The sequence below is a fragment of the Strigops habroptila genome, chromosome Z, assembly GCF_004027225.2.
Source record: "Strigops habroptila isolate Jane chromosome Z, bStrHab1.2.pri, whole genome shotgun sequence".
Lineage (NCBI taxonomy): Eukaryota > Metazoa > Chordata > Aves > Psittaciformes > Psittacidae > Strigops > Strigops habroptila.
Window position 1 is genome coordinate 83203580 of NC_044302.2, and position 22323 is coordinate 83225902.

Sequence of the window (22323 nt, forward strand, 5' to 3'; positions counted from 1 at the left end):
ACAGAAGCCTTCAGCATACGTTTATACTAAGAAAGTACCAACATGAATACATGTAAAACAAGTTTAAGATAAATCATACAGTCTAAAGACTGAGAAGTTCTGTTGCCGATGATAACCAACGTGTAACACAGCTTTTTCTTTAGACCTCATAGGATTATGTACCCCAGCTCCTGTCCATTTGTCTAAATATATCAGTTATTCTAGGAAAGAGAAATCACCACTCAAAATAGCTAGCTTCTCTACAACAGAGAATGCCATTTAAAGAATGGTATTTACTGAAGAACAGCACAGCAATTATGCCAGTGTCAGCTAATGGTGGGTCAGATTCTTTCCTACAGCAACGCCCACTGCTGTAGCCAGGCATCAACTAAAGCAGCTGGAACACAACCACCAGCTGGCTACAGCCACCAACATATCTACAGATTGATCTGATCACACCATGAATCTCTTTCCATTCCTGACAATGTTACACAGCTTTAAGGCATAACATAGCTGTGTGCTTGAAAGATTATAAACTACCAAATAAAGAATAAAATCCTAAGTGTCACACTGTCACTTAAATGCTATCATAAAGTGAGAAAACAACGAACTTGTTACACAACTAAAATACATGCACAGAACATGACCAGAAATGCCAAGCAATTCCTGAAGATTCACTTTAAAGGCTTTTATAAAATCAGCACAGTTCAGCTGTGAAGGAGTGATTTAAAAACAAACTAAAAACCCTAGCTATTTCAAAGATTATATAAAGCAGACTTATTTGAAAGGCAGCACTTGAGCCAGCTGCTGATGTGGCAATTTTTATTTTAAACACATGATCAGTATTTTACAAGTTGAAAATAAAGATCATTCTATTAAGACAAAGCAGTTAAAATACAAATCCTTTTTTGGCAAAAATTGTGAATTTTCCCTGTTCCTTCATCTCATAAACAGATCTTTGTCCAAGTCTCAGAAATTCCTGTTTTCTCAGTGCTCTCTACGCAAAACTACATTTGAAATCAAAAATTCTGAGAAGCTTATTTTTTCTGAAAATTGGAACCATTACTTCTCCAAATTAAATACAACTATAGTAGCTTTACCGTATTACACATTCAGCACAGCCAGTGAATTCTACGGTGTGCATTAGTTTCTACTGACTACCCCAGGCTGTCAACAGACTTGCATCTAACAAGCAGAAACCACCTGGATGTCCTTGCTTCATTTACCCAGTAGCAACAGGCAGATTTTTCAGCTGCATTAGGAAGCCCTGCATCAAAATACAGCTGTTCTTCCATATCAAGTACACATAAAACAAGAGCAGACAACCAGCCTTTTCTGGCAAATTGTAAAGATAACATGATTACTGAAGAGGCAATTAGTGCTTACCTAAAGACACCTGTCGGATACAGAGAAGGGATATACTGAGGAGAGGAAAATGCACAAGGTGGGGGCCTTTCCTAACTTGCTCTTGAAGAGCCTACACAGTATAAAGTGTTCAACTACCCTGGATTGTGCTTGCTGCCAAGATACAGTAACAAGCAAACCAGTTTAACTTACATTTTCTCCATGATGGTTTGCTCCTCTTGCAATCCCTTTCTCTGCTCAATCCTTGTTTTACCAGCTCCCAGATCGATTACTTTTCTTTCTCACTTTCTTAAAAATATTGTGAAGCATGTGCATGACATTTAGCTCACCCTCTACCATAGATTCTTCCATCACAATCCATCAACCTTCTCTTTGACAAACTACAGTATGCAATCACCTGCCTCAACCTCTGTCAGCCTCTGAGGAAGCCTCTCTTGTCCCCAGAGAAAAGGCACCATATTAGAGAAAGGAAGAATAACCAACCACTTATGAAGAAATCAGACAAAAGCCTAGCTGATCACAGCTGCAACAGAAGTTGCTGAGAAAGACTACCCTGAACAGGCATCAAGAAGTCAATTTCAAACACAGTGTCCATGACTATACTGTTAGTGGAGCCCTCCAGCCTCCTTTCTGCAAGTAATACTCCTCCTGACCCCTTCGAAGAGGGCAGTCCCCCCATCCCGGTTCTTCCAACACACAGTAGCAACAGATTTATTTCTGAATATTTTCTAAAAAAAACAGCACAATTTTGCAAACTTTTTTATGCCTCTGGATAAGAGCTGCGCGGATACATGGGAACAGCTTGGATATACCAAGTAAACTTCTCAGAAGTTAATGACTTACTTTGTGCCCTTGCAACCACCTCACTTCTTGAGAATACTAAGCCAACTTACCAGTAGCATCCTTTCAAGTTTTCCAAGATTTAGGTTGCAAAAAAACACCTGGTTTAAGCTCATAGTGTTAAAAATCAAGAACATGATCATAAACAATTCATTACAGAAATAGTTTCAGAATAGTTTCAGAGCTATTTGAAAATTATAACGGCTAGATGCTGTGCCCTGTTCAACTGCCAACAATTTCAGGACAGAGTATCTTCTTAACACAATCAAATAATCCAACAGAGCATTCAGCATTTATTACTCCTTCCACTTCTTGCCTATGTAAACTAGAAAGATCTGTAAATATTGGAAAAGAGGAAGATTAGTGTCTGGAATGGATATTCACAGGGGGGTTTCAAATTTTTTTCACTACTGCAAGACTTGGAAGCCTCCTCTAACCAGACATGTGAGAGCTGTCATTGCTGCGTTACAGCACATAGTGTTGAGCAAGACGTACATTTGGTAAGGGTTACTCTGTTCTCTCTTACTGTGGGAGAAAAATATTTACATTTTCAAAACTGTTCCCATGCAGAGAGAAGAACAAGTTTGCACATCCCCTTCTTGCTCTCCAGCCTATCATGGAAAACATGTACGAAACTTTCACAGGGAACATCAGATGGCAAATATTGTCTGAAGTGAACTCAAGCGGACATTACGAGCTAACAAAGACAAAAAGGGCAACTTGCAAAGCAACAATAAACTATCTTTCTCAATGACACAAATGAGATACACTACAGGACATAGTCATGCTATTTGATTCACTGATGGTTTCATTTGCCTATCACTGCTTCCAGAAATAAGCTGAATGAACGGGTTTCCAAAAAGGAAACAAAGCACTGCTTTACAAAAAGAGCAAAGAACAGAAAACACTGATTAAAATGTCCCTCACTTTTTATCTCTTAAGGGGAAGTAAGTACACTTAGCTGTCTGTGAGTCACCATTACAAATTTCTATGGAAAAAAAAAAAATTATTACATGAAAGTGACTGCTCAATACTTGACTGTGAGACACAGAAGTACTTTTAGTGAAATATTAACAGAACACATTTTTTCCACTATCAGTCATAGTTACCACATGAATAATCAGATCTCTCTCAGAAATATCAAAAAAGACTGCGTAGTTATACTGATAACACAATTATCCTGAGGTACATCAGCATAACTGCAAAACCGATTAACCCCCTTCTGCGAGGTTTATTATTAACAGGCAGTAGCAAGCAGCTATTTGAAACACAAATTTATTACCAATCTGGCTCACTGCTTTTCCCCAAAAACAGTTGCACTACCACAAACAGAAGCCACGGTGGGTGGCAAAAGACCGCTTCAGAAGGCTTTGCTGATGAAAATACCTCAGGCTTGGGTTCCACAAATGCTCTGGTTGTAATAAGAGACTTAAAAGGAAAAAAATGTATCTCAATTCCTCTCACATGCAATTGCTGCCGCCTGAAGTTATTCTGAATGACTGAACTTTTCAGTCATTTGCTCTCTCTAATACAGTATCTCCTACCACCTTAACTATCCTCAGTTTTACTTCAGGCTGGTAACTCCAAGTTCTGTTGTTCCCCTAAGCCTTTTGTCTTCTTCCTGAACAAGAAAAATATGTAAGAAACCCCCCACACTTGTGCTGAGGCATCCCAATTTAACAAAGCAATATTTAAACTTTCATGCAAATATTTAAAACTACAAATACTTTATACAATAGAGATATCGTACTTACAAAATTTAAAAACTGGCCCTCCCCAAACCAAGATCTCAGCACTGCTACATTAACTGCTCTGCACAGAACACATAGAGTGGTGGGGGTAAAAGTAACTTGTGTTCAACACTACACTGTGCAATGATTCTTTTGGATCTGAGCTGGCCTGCTAACTGTATTTGTATATTACATTTAAGAGAATAATTTTGCTCCTACTAAGTTGGATGAACTCAAAGAAAGTTGAAATAGAAAAAAACAAAGGGCACTCAGAAGGTAGCTGAGATCCTCAACACTCATTGGTTTCAGATTTACTACTACAGGTATTAAGTCAGTAGTGTAACAATTTACAATTTCAGTCAACATGTAGTATGTTTTAACCTACAGGAAATGTGTGCCCAAGCAAAGAATATATACTTCTACAAAAAGTGAACATAGAAAAAAATTTAAAAAAAGGAACTTTGTCTTTTGTTCATCTCACACTTAACTTTTCAAGTAAGAAGAAAACCAAATCTAGCTTCATCAATCAAAACACACCTACATTTGTAGTGATGAGTTTACCAAAGTAAAATAATATTTCCCAAAACTCTGTCACTTAGGAGAAACTGCTTTCCACAGACTGACCTAAGAAAACTTCAAGTAACTTGTGGTATTAGCAAGCAGCAACCACAATTAATACCAGTTAGCTTAGTCCTTCTGGCTCTGGAAAAGCCTGAGGTGAAGTTCAAGAGTGACTAACCATTTTACACACCATCTGATGAAACCCATCTTCCTACATTTTGGAAGAAGAACTTCATCAGGAAGAAGACCTATTTGCTGTTCACTTCTATCTGCTGGCTTGCATCATTATGACCCTGTTCACAATAGCATTTAAGCATCTATTTCCTTTAAACCAGCTGAATTGTTTCCACGATTTCATACTAAAATCTTGTTGACTTAAGCAGTTTTTATATTAAGGTTAGAAGTTAAGTATTTTCCTGAACTGAATTTTGCAATGGCTTTTCCAGAGAGTGGCAGTGCCAACCTCCAGCTGAAGTCTATTTCTTTCCCAAACTAGGTTTTGACAATTTTCTCAGATCCTGAGGCACTTCCCCTACCCCATGAGTAAGCTTTAAATCAAATTGAAGTACAATAGTATAATTAAGCTGGCATGTTAGCTGATGTTTGCAGAGGGACTGAATGCTGACTAAAAATAGTCTCATTAGAAGGCTTCACCTGCTGTCTTGTGCACAGTCCCCAACAAGAAGATTAAATGGAAAGCTGTTACTACTCACAAGTTACAGGAAATGGACTGAAATACAAGTTTGCTTCTCTAGAAACATCTTCAAGGCATTTTGGGAAAAGCAAACATTTTGGGCAATCTGCACACAGTGCAGTTTTAAAAGGCGGAGACAACCAGCAGTACTAAAGATTCTGCAGAGTCTTTATCATAAAAGTGAAGTAGTAAGCCTATCATTCCATACCAATTTCAATACAGGCCACCACATTTTGTGCAAGAAAACCTTATTCATAGACACGGTATCAGGAGCAGTCCCATGGCCTGTCAGTCAATACCAGACATGTCAAAAGAAGGAACAAGCAATCTCATAGTCAAAGATTAAGCTAACTACTTCTGCATAAAACAGTGTTTCTTTCCTACACATTAACCACTCTTTTTCCTTAATTCTGATTTATCAAAGATTTTTTATAGTATTACAGAACTAGGGCGTTTCTCACAACCCAGGCAAGAGTTTTATTTGTTTGATACACTCTCTATGTTAAGAAATACACACAAAATAACACTCATGCCCAATGCTTATTATTAATTCGTAATGCAGACAGGTAGTACTTTTACATAAGCATAGCTAACTTCAAGCAATTTTATGAGGAAGATTCTTTTCCAGAATCCTCCTCTTCCAGCATATGAAGCTTCACATCACCTCCTCCTCATTTCAATCTTACATTTATTCCTGATCAGCATATACTTTTTTAATTTTATGTAAATACTGCTATTCACACTAAACAATTTTCTTTGTACTTGGGAGTCTGAAAGAACAGCCATATGTGATACACAGCAGATGATTAAAACACAAAATATCTAATGATGCTGCCTTAATTATAAGGGAACGATGATTTGCCCTTTCGCATTTAAGAAACCTTCCAACAGCTGCACAGTGGTCATACAAGAGAGCTGTGCAAACAGGCAGGGAGTTAAAGAGAAAAATATTCAACTTTATGAATTGCTATCCTGTTTATTTGCTAGTAGAATAAAACAACCTAAGAGTCAAAGTAAAATACAAAAAGACCAGACAGATTTCTAATAGCAGCATACAGGCCAAATAAGCACAGTACTGCCAACTCTATAAATGAAGGCCCTGCCAGGAACCAGATGTAGCTAGTGGAATATCTCCTACAGCTTGGCATCCGGGCACTTGATGTTCCATACGCAAATGAAAAAGAAAGCATAATACTGTATATTTTAACTGGCTAGATGAATGTTTTCTTTCAATTTTGCAGTCCATCTAACTTCTCCTGTGAAGGAATAAGTAGATGCAAAGAACTGATACACTCCAATTCGAGGCTCAAAAACCTACTTACATTAGCACATTTTCTTTCATTATGCAATCATTCACTTCTGTAACATAATTAGCTTAAGATGTTTGTCTCTTAGAGACATAACAGATTACCACTGTTCCATAACTCAGTTGTCTCTGTAGGAATACACGATTGTAACATGGCCAAATTCCAACTAGAGAGATGCTGCTCTGGTTTCAAAGGCCATCTAGCATCAAGGAGAAGCTTTCCATTTCCTATCTGATCTAACACAATGTAGCTAAAGAAACAAACAAACAAAAAAAAACAACCCAAGAAAAACCCCAAAAACAAACCATTGAATATTTCTTAGTATTACTGTCTTCAGAAAGCTATCCAACAGTATTGCAAGCATTTAGTCTTATAGATGTGTGTAAGTCACCAGTGAACTAAATATTCGTTGCTCAAATAAATGCTAAGGATAAATGAAACCTAGTTACACTGCAGAAGACAAATGTACATTACTGAGTTTAAGAAATATTTACAAATATCCCTCCAAAGAACTCCATCTAAGATTTGAACTTTGAATTTATGTTTGAAGTACTGTACACAATGTCGCAATGAAGCGCCGGAGCCAAACAGCACAGCTGCAGCAATACTGCTGGTACCGAAGCATACTCAAAGCTCTCACTTCACTGATCACAGCATTAAGCAGCTGGTAACATTATTCCTAGAAGTTCTGCGCTAGTATTCAGGAAATGGCTTGGAGCAGACATGCATTAGGGTTGAAGAGCTATGATAAAAATGTCTTATGTAAATGTTCTATCATTGTCAATATGGCTAATTTATTTCTCCTGAAGTTTTCCCTACAAATCTTCAGCTTATCTTGGAGCAAAGCTGCAATATATGATGTGACAGCAAAATACTATTGCAAGACACAATATTCATCTTACTACAGACAATACTGTCAGTTCGTAAGTAAAACCTAATTCAGACACACTTAAATAAAAAATGTAAATATTGAAGAAATCTTAGTCTATATAGATTCTTGGCTTGTTTTGACACAAAATTTCCTCCAAGTGTTTTGTATTTAAAAAGGAAAATATAAAGTATTTTTTATGTTGTACTGCTCATCTCATAAAAGATTACTTTTACAGTCTTTCAGCAATTGGCTGAATAGTTACAGAAGCCACTTAAGAGACGCATTAACTCCTTCATTAAAGCTCCTTCTGATATTTTTTTAAAAGAAAACTTATATTTAGTCCGTCCTTACAAGTGAAATAGTATGAAAAATTAATGAAATACATGAATTTATTTAGATCCGTGGAGAAGAACCAAGAGATAATATATACAGAAAAAAAAGTTGGCATTATTTTTCCCTTGTGTTTCCTTATTAAAAAAAAAATCAAAGGGCTTAAAGTTTCAATACAGGAATACTTTTTTTTTATTTCCTTGACATCTAGGCAAAAAAATAGTATCAAATAAATGTAAGTGATCTACTATTTCCTTTTTTTAAAATCTTAATTCATGCAGATTTGCGTTCTATAGTTCTCAAACTACTGAACTTAAGTTCAGCAGTTCTCAAGCTCCTGAATAATGTGCGGAGTAACTCACCAAGTTTTAAATTTTAACGTGTGCACAATTAACATAAGCAGCCTAAGACAGGCAACACTCACACCAGAATATTATTCTTCATTATGGTTATCTTTGCCATGGAATTTAAACAGAATTGTAATGCGTGCAATGTTTCACATTCAAATTATAAAAGAAGAGGGTATTATTGTAATAAGCTGTAACAACTTCCGTTACAGTTTGGGGAAGCCCTATAATCTAATGCCCATCTCAACCACAAGGGTGTTTTTTTCCCAACCTCTTTATTTCCAAACCTCAAAGTTTCCTACAAGCACTATCAATTTCTCCATAGCTCATTTGAGCTTGGACAGCAATCTCACTTTTCTTATTGATCATATATACCTCACTTTTGGATGACTTTGTCCAGTTTGTCTTTTACACTGAAAAGACCATTAACAAAGTTTTATTTCACCACAGAACGAAGCCTTCAGCAACTCTTGTGAAAGCTTAGCAAACCTTTCCTAGTTCAGCAATATCCTTGAACTGACTGTGGTCAGCAAGGAAAAAAACCAGAATACTGCAGTAGTAGTGATAACACTAGAAAAGAGCATATAACTCTACTCTCCCGATCCCTTTTATACAGAGGATGATACTAGTTTTCTAATTCTGTCTCACAACAGAAACTCTTGCTTTCATGAGAATTCAGCAAAAGCCCATACTCCTTTTATGGGTTGTCATCTCCTAGCTGCACGTTCTACATAGGTTTTTTTTAAGTCTATAATTTCACACATTACATTATTCAAACGAGAATAACATTAGTGGGGAGAATAAAAAAAAAAAAGTTAACTTGTCTCCTACCTTCAAGAGCTGCTTGCCAATTGTTGGACTCATTTTTTCATCCACCATAAGAATTACGATTCCTCTGTCATCCATACCTCGGCGTCCTGCACGACCTGACATTTGAATGTATTCACCTGAGGATATCTAGGATAAAACAATAAAAAGAAAAAATTAACAAACCTTAGAAAAATAGCAAGAACGTATGAAGTGCTTTTTACAATTATACATTAAACGACCATGACACGTAAGTATTAGCAAAGAAGAGTTATCTAATACATGAACTTTTCACAGATTGAACTCACTACTCATAATTACCACTAAACTACTAAGATTCATTATTCATAGTGATAGATTTGTACATGAGCAGCCTAAGTTAACTAATGCTTCCATAGATACAGTGACTTCTGTAACACGGTGCATCATTTTAATAAGCACAAAAAACATTTTATTAATGTCTCATGTCATGAGAGGTTGCTGGGCATGGAGGAGATAATTAAAATATAATACATCTTCAACATATTGATAATGCATCTTCACCATCTTCAAATAACGTATCAGTTCATTCAAATTATTCAAATATAAACTAAAATACTGATACCTAGCAAAAGCCTGCTAACCATGAAACTGAAGAGGTTATAAAGAACTCATCAGTCTAATCTAGTCGGATCTTAAAAACTACTTAAGGAAACGTAGTTTTAATTTTAAATTTTAAAAGTAGGAGCTCCACGTATCTGATACATCAAAGGTAGCTAATTCTCACATATATCTTAAGGACATGCAATCAGATTATATGAATCATGAAACTGAACAGCCCAAACTAGACTGAAGAGATGTTTACTTCATAATGCACGTCAAATCACTTGTCCTGTTTATTGAAATTCTTCTATGTCTCAAAGATGAATCATTATGCTTATGAAGTTTTGCTGTGATGACTTCTACGCCCTCCTTATTATTTACATGGGAACCACATACCTGTTTTTTAACGTTTAAAACTTATAAATTATTTGTTTAAAACTTTTAAATTATTTGTTTTCCAGTTGTTTAAGAACCTGTCCCTCCCTCCACACATTTCCATCCTTCTGTGAGCTATCCAACATACTCTGCTATAACACAACAATCAAGACTCTCCTGAGGTACATAATTTCTTCCCTTGGGTCACTCAAAACCTAAATTTAGTGGTCATTATGATATGACACTCAGACCATTTGTTCTCCACATTTCTCTGACACAGAAGAAAATACTTGGGTCTCACAGTTTTGGGCAAGTTGTGCAGAAGTCTTATTTAAATCCACTGCACATTGCTAACTGTGTTTGATGCCCTTTTTGCTGTACCTATGAAAATAAAATAGTCTTATGCATATCTGAGGAATCCTGTCTTCAGGAATTTGTACACTAATTATAAATGGATTAGTAAACAAAAAGATTTTTGAAAGAAAAAAAATATTTGCTACTACATTGAAGTGGGTATGTCAAGAGTAAATTTAATCCTTATTAGATTTAAATAACGCAACTCAGTTATTCTACTGAAACTGGTTTTCACTTACCCATCGGAAATCTTTCCCATCAAATTTGCTGGCGCTCGTAAATAGCACAGTCCTGGCTGGCATATTAATTCCCATAGCAAAAGTCTCTGTGGCAAATAAGGCCTAAATAAACAAACTAAAGTTAAGGAAGCAAAAACAAAGAGTTCTAAGCAAACATTCAAATAGTCAGAGATAGCAACACAAAACTTCACCAGATTTTACTACTTCGGTAGAGTCAACATACGAACATAGGCACATTTAGTATTTAAAAAAACATTCTTTACCCCTTCCCTTATTTCCTCTGGGAAAACATGAAAATTACTAAGATGGAATCATGTGAAAGACTCCAAAAAAACGCATAAGGGGATGCAAACTGTATTACTGAAAAGTAGATAATTTCTACATTCAATGTTTGCAAGAAAAAGAATAGCAGATAGTTACCCCACAATTTTCATCTAAGATTAGATTTTTCTGAATGCATGTCCTTTAAGGCAATCAACAAACATCTTGGTAAATGTCTACAATTATTTATAGGAGCAAAATATACCCTAAAACAGTTGACAAAAATGTTACATTTAGTCAATGTACGTTTAAATAGTTGAGAATAAAATCTGGAGCACTTAAAACTAGAACTGTAATTTTGTACTAACATAAGACATCTAAGGCAAAGTATTAAAGACTACAAGCTTTTCCTTATAGAGAAAAAAAAATAAACAAATAGCTTCAAGAATTGTTTTTTTCAGACAAAGACGGAGGCAGATCTCCACTATAATACTAGCATACATGCTGAGCTAAGACATACTTCTCAGGAGTTTTTTTCAGGATTACCAACTGTGTATTTACAACAGAGAAAAAAATAAGTATGGACACGAAATATATACCTTTATTAGGCCCTCAGAGAAAAGAATTTCTATGGTTTCTTTTAAAATAGGAAGCAGACCACCGTGATGGATACCAATTCCTCGCTTCAGAAGTGGAAGTACATGCTCAACCTGGGAAGAAACATACAAAGACAAGTAAACAAATGTTAGTATTTGTTACTAAAAAATAAACCTGTGTGGAGAACCTCAAGATTGCCCTCAGTGTTCACATGATTCACTATTTCCTGATTTTAAGTGCAATAAATACCCCTTCAATATTATTTTCCAGATGGAACTAGGAATGATATGAAGGGTGAAGCCAAAGGCCAAGCTTTTCAGTAGACTAGTCTTAAGTTGGGTTAGGCAAACTGTGAAGCTGTGCCCTAATTTACACATGCAAGTAGCATTTAAATTTGCATCTATTAAAAAAAAAAAATCAACCCCAAAAACAACCCAACACCTCCTGCCCCGCCCCCCCCCCCCCAAAAAATCCCCAAACAAACAAACAAAAAAAGCAAACCCAAAACCACCAAACCCAAAGCCTCATTTAAAATCATTTTTGGAAACAGTGATCCTTGTAAGCACGAGATATTTCTTGTCAGTTTTAGCTCCAGTGATTTAACTTATTGAAATGTGCTGTAAAAGAGTGAAGTCAGCACCTGTGACAGCCATACAAGGAAACTCAGGTTGTAAATGACTGAATTAATCTCTTAAATTCTAAAAACATCATAGTTCAAACAAATACTTACATGAAATTTGCTTTGTCTCTGGTTTTCTCTTTGAAAACAAAGATTCTCATTAACAATCTATTAACACTTGGTTACCATCCCAAACCTAATTCTGAGAAGATGCTTTTGAGATATCATTGTCCAGAGATTACTGGATAGTATTGGATATAATGATGGGATATTATTGGATATAATATCCAATATCGGATATAATATTGGATATATTATTGGGTAAATATTGGACATTACTGGATATAATGCCACTGTTATCAGCTTACAAAAAAACCCTAACAACCAGGCACACATTGTATATTGGATTCCTATTATCCCAAGTTCACAAACAAAATAGGTATGTGGAATCTGAAGCAAGCAGGCATGGCCAAAACTTAAATGGTTGTTTTTCTCAAGGAGAAATTGCCATGCTTACAATAAAGATCACTGCATTAAGAAATGATGGACACAAATAAAGAGGGGAGGAGAATGAAATTACAGTTTTAGTATTTGTTACAGAAGTATTGAAACCTGTAATATTCTGTCCATTCAGAAATTTGTATTTTTTCCACTGTAACGACAGTCATTATGCTTACTCATTATGCAATAAATTAGAATACAGTTGCATCAGTTCAACTTTTTTGAAAGGCTCAGCAGTTAATACCTGATAAAGTGCATACCGCACTCTCATTTGATTTGTTCCCAGACAGTTTTAACCCAGATATACCTGTTGACTTAAAAACATCATTAGGGAAAAAAAAAAACCCAAACAAGCACAGTGTAGGAACTCCATGGTTAATTCTGGCATATGTCATTTGCTGCCAATATAATGGGAATCCTAATCACTGAGTCCTATTTCACAATGTCAAGCAGCAGTGTAAGAGAGATTAAAACCTGGGGAGATGAATGACAATATTTAGTTTATGATTTCTGTACCCACTACAAAAACCCCACAGCCTCAAAAGCTGCAGAAAAGGAGAGCAGCAGCTACCCCTATCCTATCTCCACTGACCTGAGGAAGCTTTTTGTCTTCATCTGATAGACAATCAATCGCATTATTGAACACTTCTTCAACCATCTTTTTTTCTTCATCTAAGAATGCAATTTGTAAGTTATTACAAAATCTAGAAGGTTTATACCATATGTAAAAAAAGCTTTACCACATTCTAATATTTACAAAACTTCACAATAAGAATACTACGGAAGACTGTGAACCACCCAGACTGGGTCAGACAATCAAGACTTGAATGTGAGGCTGAAGAAGCCTAACAGTAACCAGAAGTGGATGCTCAAGGGAAAGGAAAACAGAACAAACCTGGCAGAATAATCCTAACTTCAGTTATTTCCAAGCTTGGGATTTCTCAGTTTTACGTACTTTGTCTATTTAATTAACCTCCCCCTGTTTCTCTTCTACCTACTAGTCCCTGTCTGCATGGACATAGAGGCTTTCCCTTTTCTCTGTTAACAGTAAAAGTTTACACCCCTTTCTACTGAAATAGTAAAAATATCAAGAATTCAGAGATATGACTGAAGAAAATATAGAAAAATGCATCTCTGCACTTGTGCATATCTGTACGTGTTCTGACAGAAACAGCTGCATTATCTTGCAACACTGAACCAGAAGGTGCAAAGATTGGAGCAAGTAAGCGAGCACGAACAGTTCACAAACATAAAACAATACATCAATTCACAACAAATTCCTTATTTTTGTTACAACTCCTAACATTTCCGAGAAGTGATGAACTTAAACTTATTTTCCAAGCTTGGTATTAATCCAAAATGTTGTTTACCTTTCAGGTTTTGTTTTGAGGAGAAAGGGGAGGAAGGAAGGAAAGAAAGAAAACTGGATTGAATAGTTGAGAAAGAACAGTGTAGTGGTTTGTTTTACAGTTGCTTTGACTTTGAGAGGATACTTATTTTTTTAATGGACATAAATGAAAATTTTTGGAAATTCATTTGTTATGATCAGTCTTCTCCCATTATAGTTAGAATTTTCTAGGAACTCTTGTATTATTACAGTGAAGAGGATTTTGGAGAAAGAAATAAAGTTTAAAATAGAGGAATAATTCAACATTGTGATGATCTAGAACTCTTCGTGCATCAACAGTTTCCTACTAAAAATAGCCTGACGTACCAGCACAGTAAGTGAAAAAGCAATATGTATTTTTCACTTGTTTTTACAAAAAAAGTTCCAAAGGAAATAGAAATATCTAACCAGAGTAACATTTCACATTAAACTACAACTGTAAATAAAGCTGTATTTTATTTATCTGTACCTGTATTGAAATCTAACTTTGTCATCTGAAGTGCATAGGCTTCACAGTCTTTCTTACTGAAGCTGAAAATAATCACTGGTTGGAAATTCCTTTCCATGATCATCTTCACAATCTTAAAAACATTTGAAGGACCTGCAGAGAGATTGCACTGATTCAAATGTAATTTTATCAAAAAAGTATCTTATGCAATAACTGAGACACGAGCACAGCTTGCCTAAAATTTTGTTGTATTATACAAAAAGTTCCTTTAGAATTGAATTCGAACTCACCTTTCGTTCCTCCTTTCCTGCCTTTCTGGTCTCCTTTTGCTAAGTCTCCTGCATCTCTAAGCACTTGCATTGCTGTATTAAAATTATCTTCTCTGAAATCTCCCTAGATACAAAACACAACCTTTGTAAGCAATTAGTTCCTACATAGCCCACTTAAAAATACTTAGTGCTTTGTGCAGCCAGTACTGTTACCCCACATTTACAGGCAGGACAAAAACAAAGCATAAGCCAACAAGTGAGTTTACTGGGTCAATGTCACAGCTCAGAATTACAGTGGTGTCTCTGAAGTTATTGCCCATTGTTCTATAAATCACACCATTAACCACACTAGACCTGCTAAATGACACAATACCAAAGGTAACTTTTAGGAATGTCTAAACGAAACTACGCTGCCCAACGAAGATCTAGCTTCAAGTGCAGTACTACTGTTTATGGCATTAGCTACTGCTGTGCAAGCCGATGATGAATTTTAAACAAGTCACTACTTCAAAATCGCCTAAAGACACAAAAATATTTTACACCCTCAACCAAAGTAAAATCTAAACGCTACTACATTTTCTTTTGTGTGAGAAACAGCACAAGAAACATCAGCTACTTTGCAGATTTACAGAAAGCAGCATGCACTTTAGAAAACAAAGCCACTCTGATGGCACTTAAGACATCTCAGCAAAGTATTACTCAGCTGACTACATGACATTAAGATAGCAACCAATCTCTTCTGTAAGACTGAAAAAAGTCTTAACAGCAATTCAGAAATCACTGTTACCCTTGTGTACTTCATTTTAATACAAACATCCTTTGTATAGCCAATCCAAACTTTGCAGGAGATCAAGCTCATAACTGATAAACAAGGAAAAAGATCTTTCAAACAAACTGAATGTTCCTTACATTTTCATCAACCACCAGATGGAGTCCATCTCCTCCTGCTGGGAATATATAATGTTGCAGTGGAGTGGGCCGATAGTCAGTGTAAATCACATGGCAAGGCTATAAAAAAAGAACAGCATACATGCTAATGTTTCTAATTGCAACGTAAAAATACTTGCTTGGTGGAAAATCCAGCCCTTCTCTATTAAAATGCATCTTTCTAAAGGCCAAAAAATAAGACTTACAGAAGCGAACAGATTTTCTTTCCTGAATATGGATTTTGTACTAATGATGTTGCTTAAGAAAATGTTTGCATTTTCTTTAGAACACAAGTTGGCCAAAAAAAAAAAAAAAAAAAATTTCTTTCTCAAGAACACAAAAAGTAAGGACAGGTACTATTTCCTTCTGCATTATTACACCCTCAAAATCCTAACATCTTTTAAAACCAAAGGAAAAACTGTAAACTTCTGTTTTGTAAAAAAAACCCCAAAATATTTCTTACACCCCTTAAAAAAAGGCACACAGTAGACTTAAAAATATCTGAGGTTTCAATGCATGGAGAAAGGTTGCTTCTACTTAAAAAAAAAAAATCACAGCCTAGTGTTCTTCAAAACAAAGTCTCTTATACTACACCCCTTTCACTACAAACAACCTAATAATCAGTCTCAGGGGTATTTTTAAAATCTGACCAACCTCTTACCGATATTAACTTCCCTAATTCTGATTCCCATCTTCTTTGCTGCAAAAGCATCTCTTAAAAAGATAGAGTAAGATAAACTTCATGGTTATGGAACAGGATAGATAACTTATATTCCTCTTTTCTTACTTTGTTTGCATGCATATCTAGTATTTCCTATGGATTTATGATTTACTTTTTATTTCCACATGGCCTTTTTACAGAGCTCTTCAAACAATTTCTCCAAATAACCTCTTGTCTATCAGCCCTCTGAGTATGTTCATCATGTTTCGTAATTCAGAATGTTTGTTGAAATCAAGCTAGTGTCTAAGTAAGTGTGGAAAATAAAATTTAAAGAAACAGCTCTAATGGTGCTATGCAGAACAAACAGCCAGTATAGCTGCAAAAGCTAGAAGTACAACCAGAGAAGCCAAAAGTGACCAATACCATCATAATTAAGCAATAAGAAGATGACTGAAAAGATGCTCAAAGGTTGAGTTCACATCAATCAAAGGGACAGTATTATGTTACAAGACAACAAGGATGGACGTATACCACATCAGAAACATCACCTGTTTGTGAAGATGGCAGATCCATTCAGCAAACTGGCGAGCATTTGGAATAGTTGCGGAAAGGAAGACATAATGAACATTGTCAGGAAGCAAAATAATTGTCTCTTCCCAAACAACACCACGTTCTGAAAATGGAAAAGTCACATGGGAAATGTATATGATTAAAGCCTATTTTTTTCAGTTCTGAAACCAAAGAATAGCATGCTGAAAGAAAAAATAAAACAAAAACTAAATCCAGCCTCCCCTACACAAATGCCCTCAAAGTGGCTTTTGCCTTGGCAAACAAAATGCAGACTATGACACACAACAGCTGTCTGACACACATTCAGTACAAAACAAATTCTGAGTGATTTATGTACAAAGATGAGTTACTTTAAGAGAGAGAGAGAATAAAGATTTAATTCTTCAAAAGAAAAAAAAATGTTCTTGGGAAAGAAAAAAACCAAACATCAAACTTCCTCGGGGAAAGAAAGTACATATAGGATACCCGAATCTCTCATGTAGTGGATTTCATCAAAAATAACCCATGCAACTTCCCGCATAACCTCAGAACCTCTGTAGAGCATGCTTCTCAAAATCTGGGAAAGGCAAAAAAATAAAATTGAGATCCATCACATGAAATAACAACAGTCACATATTACAGAGATTTCAGTAAGAAACTGCCTGAATTTGTGGTTCACATTTACGTGGCAATATGAAATCTTATTTTGCACAAATCTTACAAGCATTGTAAGATTGGCTGTGAGGTGCTTTCCAAGTTGATTCCAAATCTCATTGTCTGAGATGAACCAATTTTCCTGCAAGAACAGTGAAGGAACATTAAAGAAAAACCATTATTTTTCTCCCAGCCTTTATGTGGCAGCATATTTGTTACAAGTCTACTTCTGCCAAGCCATCTTCCTCCCTCATCCTAACAGACAACCTCTCTGTGATAAACAGGAAATCTTTGGTCAGAAATCAAGTCATTCAGTCTCTCCACCCCATCTTTTCCTACCAGAGTTTTCTCCATAAGACAGCTTACTCATTTAAGGTAAAGACAGAAAGAAGAAAATTTCAACTCATGGCTGGACAGATTTCTGCAACAGTAATACAACAAAACTGTGCCAATACTACTTTTTTACCAAAGGTGAAAAGCTGTATATTCCAGGAGTACTAGCATCTGGCGTGAAACACTCAAGTATCACTCAGTGATTTTCCTCTCACCCTTTTGTTTCCGTAGAACAAAATACTGACCCTACAGGATTCACTAAGTCTGATTGACTTTTAGTACCTCACGTTTATCCAAAGAAAATTCAGTGTCTTGAGCATTCAGGAAATTAAGTTCTGTCTTTCTCCATGTGAGAATGAAAGTTCCTGACAGACAGTCCAAAAGCACGAATTTACAGACATTTACCTAGCTTTTTCAACAACCAAAAGTTAAAACATCAAAGGGAGGCATAATGAAAATGATCACTGACAGATCAAGAATTAATGTCTGATCTTACCTCAGTTGTCATTACCAAACAAGAAGCTGTAGGATTAATGGTGACATCCCCAGTCATCAAACCAACATCCTGAAATTCTTCATACATCTCACGGTACTTCTGATTACTCAAAGCTTTAATTGGACTTGTAAATATTACACGCTGTTTATCCCTCAAAGCCAGGGCAATTGCATACCTGTATTTAAACATTGTACATAAAGAAGTTGTCAGGAAGTCATTCATAGCATATTACTTTTGTCTAACCTTCTGCTTAAAAAGACCAAAAATTAAAAAAAGGAATGCAGACCAGCAGTAGAATAACACAAATCATTTCATACAAGTTCAGTGTAACCGTAACTCAACTATGCATGCATCTTTGAAGAGCAACAAATCATTGACAAGTTAACTGACTTTTATGGACATGGGGGCACTTCTAGTTTAATCTAAAAATCTGCCAGTGTCTCATGACAAACTATTATTACTGGAACCCATGCTCTAATATATTTACATTTACATCTCACTTCTCACCTCAGGTCAGCAAGCCACCCCACTGTCAGACCAATCCCTGACAAAAAACGTACACCATCTTTTAAGCATTTCTTGTCTGACAAACAGAAAGTTGCAAATTAACTCAAACCACTGCTTTTGACAATGCAAACACACAAGAAACTCCCTATAGCCAGAGGCTAGAAAACCAATGTATTTTTTTCTAAATTCATGCAAGCATGGATAGCAGAAACCTTCCTTTCAATCTACATAACAACATCTCAACAAAACCAGATTGTTTAAAAACAGAAGACAAGTTTATACACGAATTAAGCCCTGCACTACCCACTAAAAAAGATGAAAGAAGTAATTTTTGTATCTGAGTAGTCAAGTCAATTCTAACACTGATGGTCCAAACTTCATATCAAGAATTTGAGGCACAACAGCCACTGATGGTTCAACAAAAGGACATGACAAACATCACGCCATTCTCTTATTAGAACATGTCAGAAAATTACTTACTCTGCACAAACAGTTTTACCAGCTGATGTATGAGCTGACACTAACACAGACTGCTTATTATCCACACAAAGAATAGCCTCCCTTTGAAAAGCATCAAGAATAAACGGATATTCCTAAAAAAAAAAAAAAGAAAAAACATTATATAATTTTAAGACACACTGTTTCTTACATCTAATTAATTTTGTGACTGATCTAATGTGCAAATTACAGGCAGAAATGACATCCTGTAGATATCTGTAACTTCAACTAATCTTAGTACCCAGTATTTCTCAATGACTTTGTATTTAAATAATTTTATCTAATACCACACCTAAGATCGTTGCTTATGCGTTCTTGCCATATCAAATTAAAGTCTTGCCCCAATGACTGTTCTCTAATTTACTAATTTAGGAAGAGAAACTACAGTGTGCAGCTGAAGCCACCACCTGATGTAGAACAGAACTGCAGTCAGCTTAACGGCTCCATTCAACCGCATCATTATACTCTATCAAATTTAAAATGTAGAAACGCCCATCTTACTTGCAACAGGCAAGGCACTCTTTTCAAGACATTCTTTTCCAAGCCTTACTGACAAAATATGTAATTTTTCCCTCTACCCTCCTTTATTCTCTGAAGCATACGCAAAAAGAAATGCAATCTATGACATACTTTTGCAGCTTTCCCAGTTCTCGGCTTCAGACCTGTGAACTCTTCATTTGCTGGAAGTGCAACCTATAAAATACATTTTAAATAAAAACAGTTGCAGAATTCTCGGTGTCCAATACAGTGACACGTCAACCTATGAAGACTGAGGGCAGGAGATGTAAAGTGCATGAAAACAAATGTGAATTTGTATTACCCTGTTTGTATGACCTCATGTGTCAAGGCTTCCTTCCTTTCTCTCGAAAGAGTTTTTCAACCAATATTTCTATCCTCCTGGCCCAACAATGTTCCTTCTCTCACTGCTCTGCTACTTCCTACTGTCTTCTGTGAAGTATTTCTGCTTCACCTACCTTGGAACATTAGCTCTTCAAGCCAAGACACAATCATAGCTTCTGGCCAACGGACATTAGAATCAACTAATCAACTCACATTGAAAATACTCTCTTCCCAAGGACAATGTATTTACACAGGGAAGTTACTGTTGCTGGTCAATATCTAACATTCATTCATACTAAATATTTAAGCACTCTTCAGTTACCAAGTGATGGCAAACCTCTGCCAGACATCTTGAGATAGCAAAGGCTGTATAGATACACAGGCAATTGTATCATCAATTGTATATTCAGTTCTTTCGTTATAAAAGTCTAATCGTACAGGGTCCTTGAGGAACGTGACCCTGTTTAAATTGAGCTAGTTTGGGAAGACAGCACAGAAAACAGAATTATCATAAAGGTACAAAGAAGTACCTTTATACATATATGTAAAAAATATACATTATTCTCATAGAAACTCTTTCTGACATTCATCTTTGGATGAAGGACGATGAAATATAAATCTATATTAATACTTCTGAGTTTTCATATTTAAATTGTACTTATATCTAACATGATTTGAAAATGGAAAGTTTTCATTATTTGCTTTTGCATAAAAATCTTTTTCCCTTTTTACCAAAATTTAATTTTCAACAATAATCAGCCTTACAAGAAAGCCTTTCATTCTTGAACCAGAATAGTATTTTCATGAACTGCTGCACACTCAGATTGCACTATGAACACAGACCTATTTTAACAATGAATAGGTTTTCATCCTCAACAACAGTAAACAGAATGCGCTTGGTACTTTTAAAATATGGCAACTTATCAATATTATCATCAAGTGTTCCACAATCACTCATTTTATTGCAAGTATCATTCAAACTACTTCTGGTGAGATACCCTATTAATTTTTCAAGTGCCAGATACAGACCTCAAACTCTTTACAAGCCAACAGGCTACCTTAATATAATATAAAGGCTACCTTAAATATAATATAAAACAATACATCTGCTTGAGGATAGGAAGGCTCTACAGATGATCTGGACAGGCTGGGTCTATGGGCCAAGGCCAACTCTATGAGGTTCAACAAGGCAAAGTGCCAGGTCCTGCACTTGGGTCACAACAACCCCATGCAGCGCTACAGGCTTGCGGCAGAGCAGCTGGAAAGCTGCTCATGGAAAAGGACCTGTGGGTGCTGACTGATGGAGCTGAACATGATCCAGCTTGTGCCCAGGCAGCCAAGAAGGCCAACAGCATCCTGGCCTGTATCAGCAATAGTGTGGCAGCAGGGCCAGGGCAGTGATCATCCCCCTGTACTGGGCACTGGTGAGGCCGCACCTCGAATCCTGTGTTCAGTTCTGGGCCCCTCACTACAGGAGAGACATTGAGGTGCTGGAGCAGGGCCAGAGAAGGGCAACGGAGCTGGTGAAGGGTCTGGAGCACAAGTGTGATGGGGAATGGCTGAGGGACCTGGGGGGGTTTAGTTGGGAGAAAAGGATGCTTAGGGGAAACCTTATCGCTCTCTACAACTCCCCGAAAGGAGGACAGAACGAGGTGGCTGTTGGTCTCTTCTCCCAAGTTACAGGCGATAGGACAAGAGGAAATGGCCTCAAATGCTCCAGGGGAGGTTTAGACGGGATACTAGGAAAAATTTCTTCACTGAAAGGGTTTTCCAGGGAAGTGGTTGAGCCACCATTCCTGAAGGTCTTTGAAAGACGTGTAGATATGGCATTTAGGGACATGGTTTATGGTGGACTTGTCAGTACTAGATTATCAGTTGGGCTTGATGATCTTAAGGTCCTTTTCAACCTAAATGTTTCTGTAACTCCATGATATAATAAGTACAAGCACAATAAAACAATATTATTTTACCGGCAGTAATACATACAATTATATGAAACAAGCCTATACTTTCCACGTGCATTTCTGTTCCACTCACCTCATGTGTACAACCTTCAACAGTTTCCACAGCTTGTACCTTTACCCGAGGCATCACGTCTGCCAGACTAAAAACATGAGTTAGGATTGCCAGAAATGTATTTAAAAACCCCAATTTCTTTATAAATACTAAAATTTCTTTATAAATACTAAAACTAAAGGTTTTTTTGAACTTCACCTGTACTTTAACTGCAGCATTAAAATAAATGATACAGAAACTTGAAATGGACAGTTGGCAAAGACTCCTACCGGCACTAACACCTCTAAGTCTTAAAACATTGCCACTATATAAATACGTTCTAGCTGCTGCTTTGGGATTTGTTACACCTTAAAAACTTGCACCACAAACCAAACAGCAC

The 22323-nt window shown here is 36.3% G+C and overlaps 1 protein-coding gene across 5 annotated transcripts in view; it reads right to left on the minus strand.

Annotated features, from left to right (window-relative positions):
• Positions 1-22323, minus strand: part of MTREX (Mtr4 exosome RNA helicase) — a 44627-nt gene that overhangs the window by 19979 nt on the left and 2325 nt on the right. For all 5 annotated transcript variants that reach the window (XR_003989280.1, XR_003989281.1, XM_030470970.1 and 2 more), the window contains exons 3-15: positions 21966-22032; positions 19719-19781; positions 19071-19183; positions 18084-18258; positions 17087-17177; positions 16600-16724; positions 15373-15471; positions 14485-14587; positions 14216-14347; positions 12952-13031; positions 11242-11352; positions 10382-10483; positions 8856-8981 (exon numbers count right to left, since the gene is read on the minus strand). Coding sequence is in view for 3 of the 5 variants with exons in the window: in XM_030470970.1 (XP_030326830.1) it covers positions 8856-8981; positions 10382-10483; positions 11242-11352; positions 12952-13031; positions 14216-14347; positions 14485-14587; positions 15373-15471; positions 16600-16724; positions 17087-17177; positions 18084-18258; positions 19071-19183; positions 19719-19781; positions 21966-22032 (1387 nt within the window). In the remaining 2 variants the exon portion in view is untranslated. The remainder of the gene's footprint in view (positions 1-8855; positions 8982-10381; positions 10484-11241; positions 11353-12951; positions 13032-14215; positions 14348-14484; positions 14588-15372; positions 15472-16599; positions 16725-17086; positions 17178-18083; positions 18259-19070; positions 19184-19718; positions 19782-21965; positions 22033-22323) is intronic.